General features: G+C 29.9%; 1 protein-coding gene across 1 annotated transcript in view; it reads left to right on the top strand.

Moving 5' to 3' along the window:
- LOAG_17398 (hypothetical protein) overlaps positions 1-196 on the top strand; it is a gene marked incomplete at both ends in the record, with an annotated part of 499 nt that extends 303 nt beyond the window's left edge. The window contains one exon of the mRNA XM_020450060.1: positions 26-196. Coding sequence (XP_020306326.1) covers positions 26-196 — 171 coding nt within the window. The remainder of the gene's footprint in view (positions 1-25) is intronic.
- Between the last annotated feature and the right edge of the window lie 497 nt (positions 197-693).

Below are 693 nucleotides of genomic sequence, written 5' to 3' on the forward strand. Positions count from 1 at the left end.
GGATGATGATGATGATAGTGCTAAGGATGATAATGATGATGATGATGAGGACCATGATGATGGTGTTGATGATGATGATGATGAGGATGATGATTATGATGATGATGATGATGATGATGATATGATGACGATGATGATGATGATGATGATGATGATGATGAAGATGAAACTACCTGGCACTAAATGTTGGATATAGCCGCCTGACTGATTAACGAATACGCTCAATGCTTTTTCTTTTATTTACACAAACATTTTCATCATTTATTGGTCCGAAAAAATACGAGAGGAAATACTTTTTTTTTTTTTTGTAAGTAAAGCATTGATTGTTGAAGAAAATAAACAATACAAATGATTTTTTTCCTCGAAATTCTTCGCCTGTTTTTCTTCTTTTTTTTTTTTTTGAGGGGAAAGGAAAATTTTGAACGGATCAGTATAGTAGAATATAATTCAACATATACACATCATTTTCAAATAGCCAAGAAGATGGGAAATTAAGTTTGATAAGATAAAAATTAATGCGATGACAATCATATGAAGATTTTTAAATGACCACAATTAACCTGAAATCTTCATCAAAGGTTAAATTATTCAATTTATTCTATACTCGAAATGGAAAGATAGAAAGGTAAATATTATTGAGAATAATCTAATGGTAATAATGAATTCTTATCGATGGAACTAACCGATTTATCG

This window comes from Loa loa (assembly GCF_000183805.2).
Source record: "Loa loa unplaced genomic scaffold supercont3.69, whole genome shotgun sequence".
NCBI classification, from domain to species: Eukaryota; Metazoa; Nematoda; class Chromadorea; order Rhabditida; family Onchocercidae; genus Loa; species Loa loa.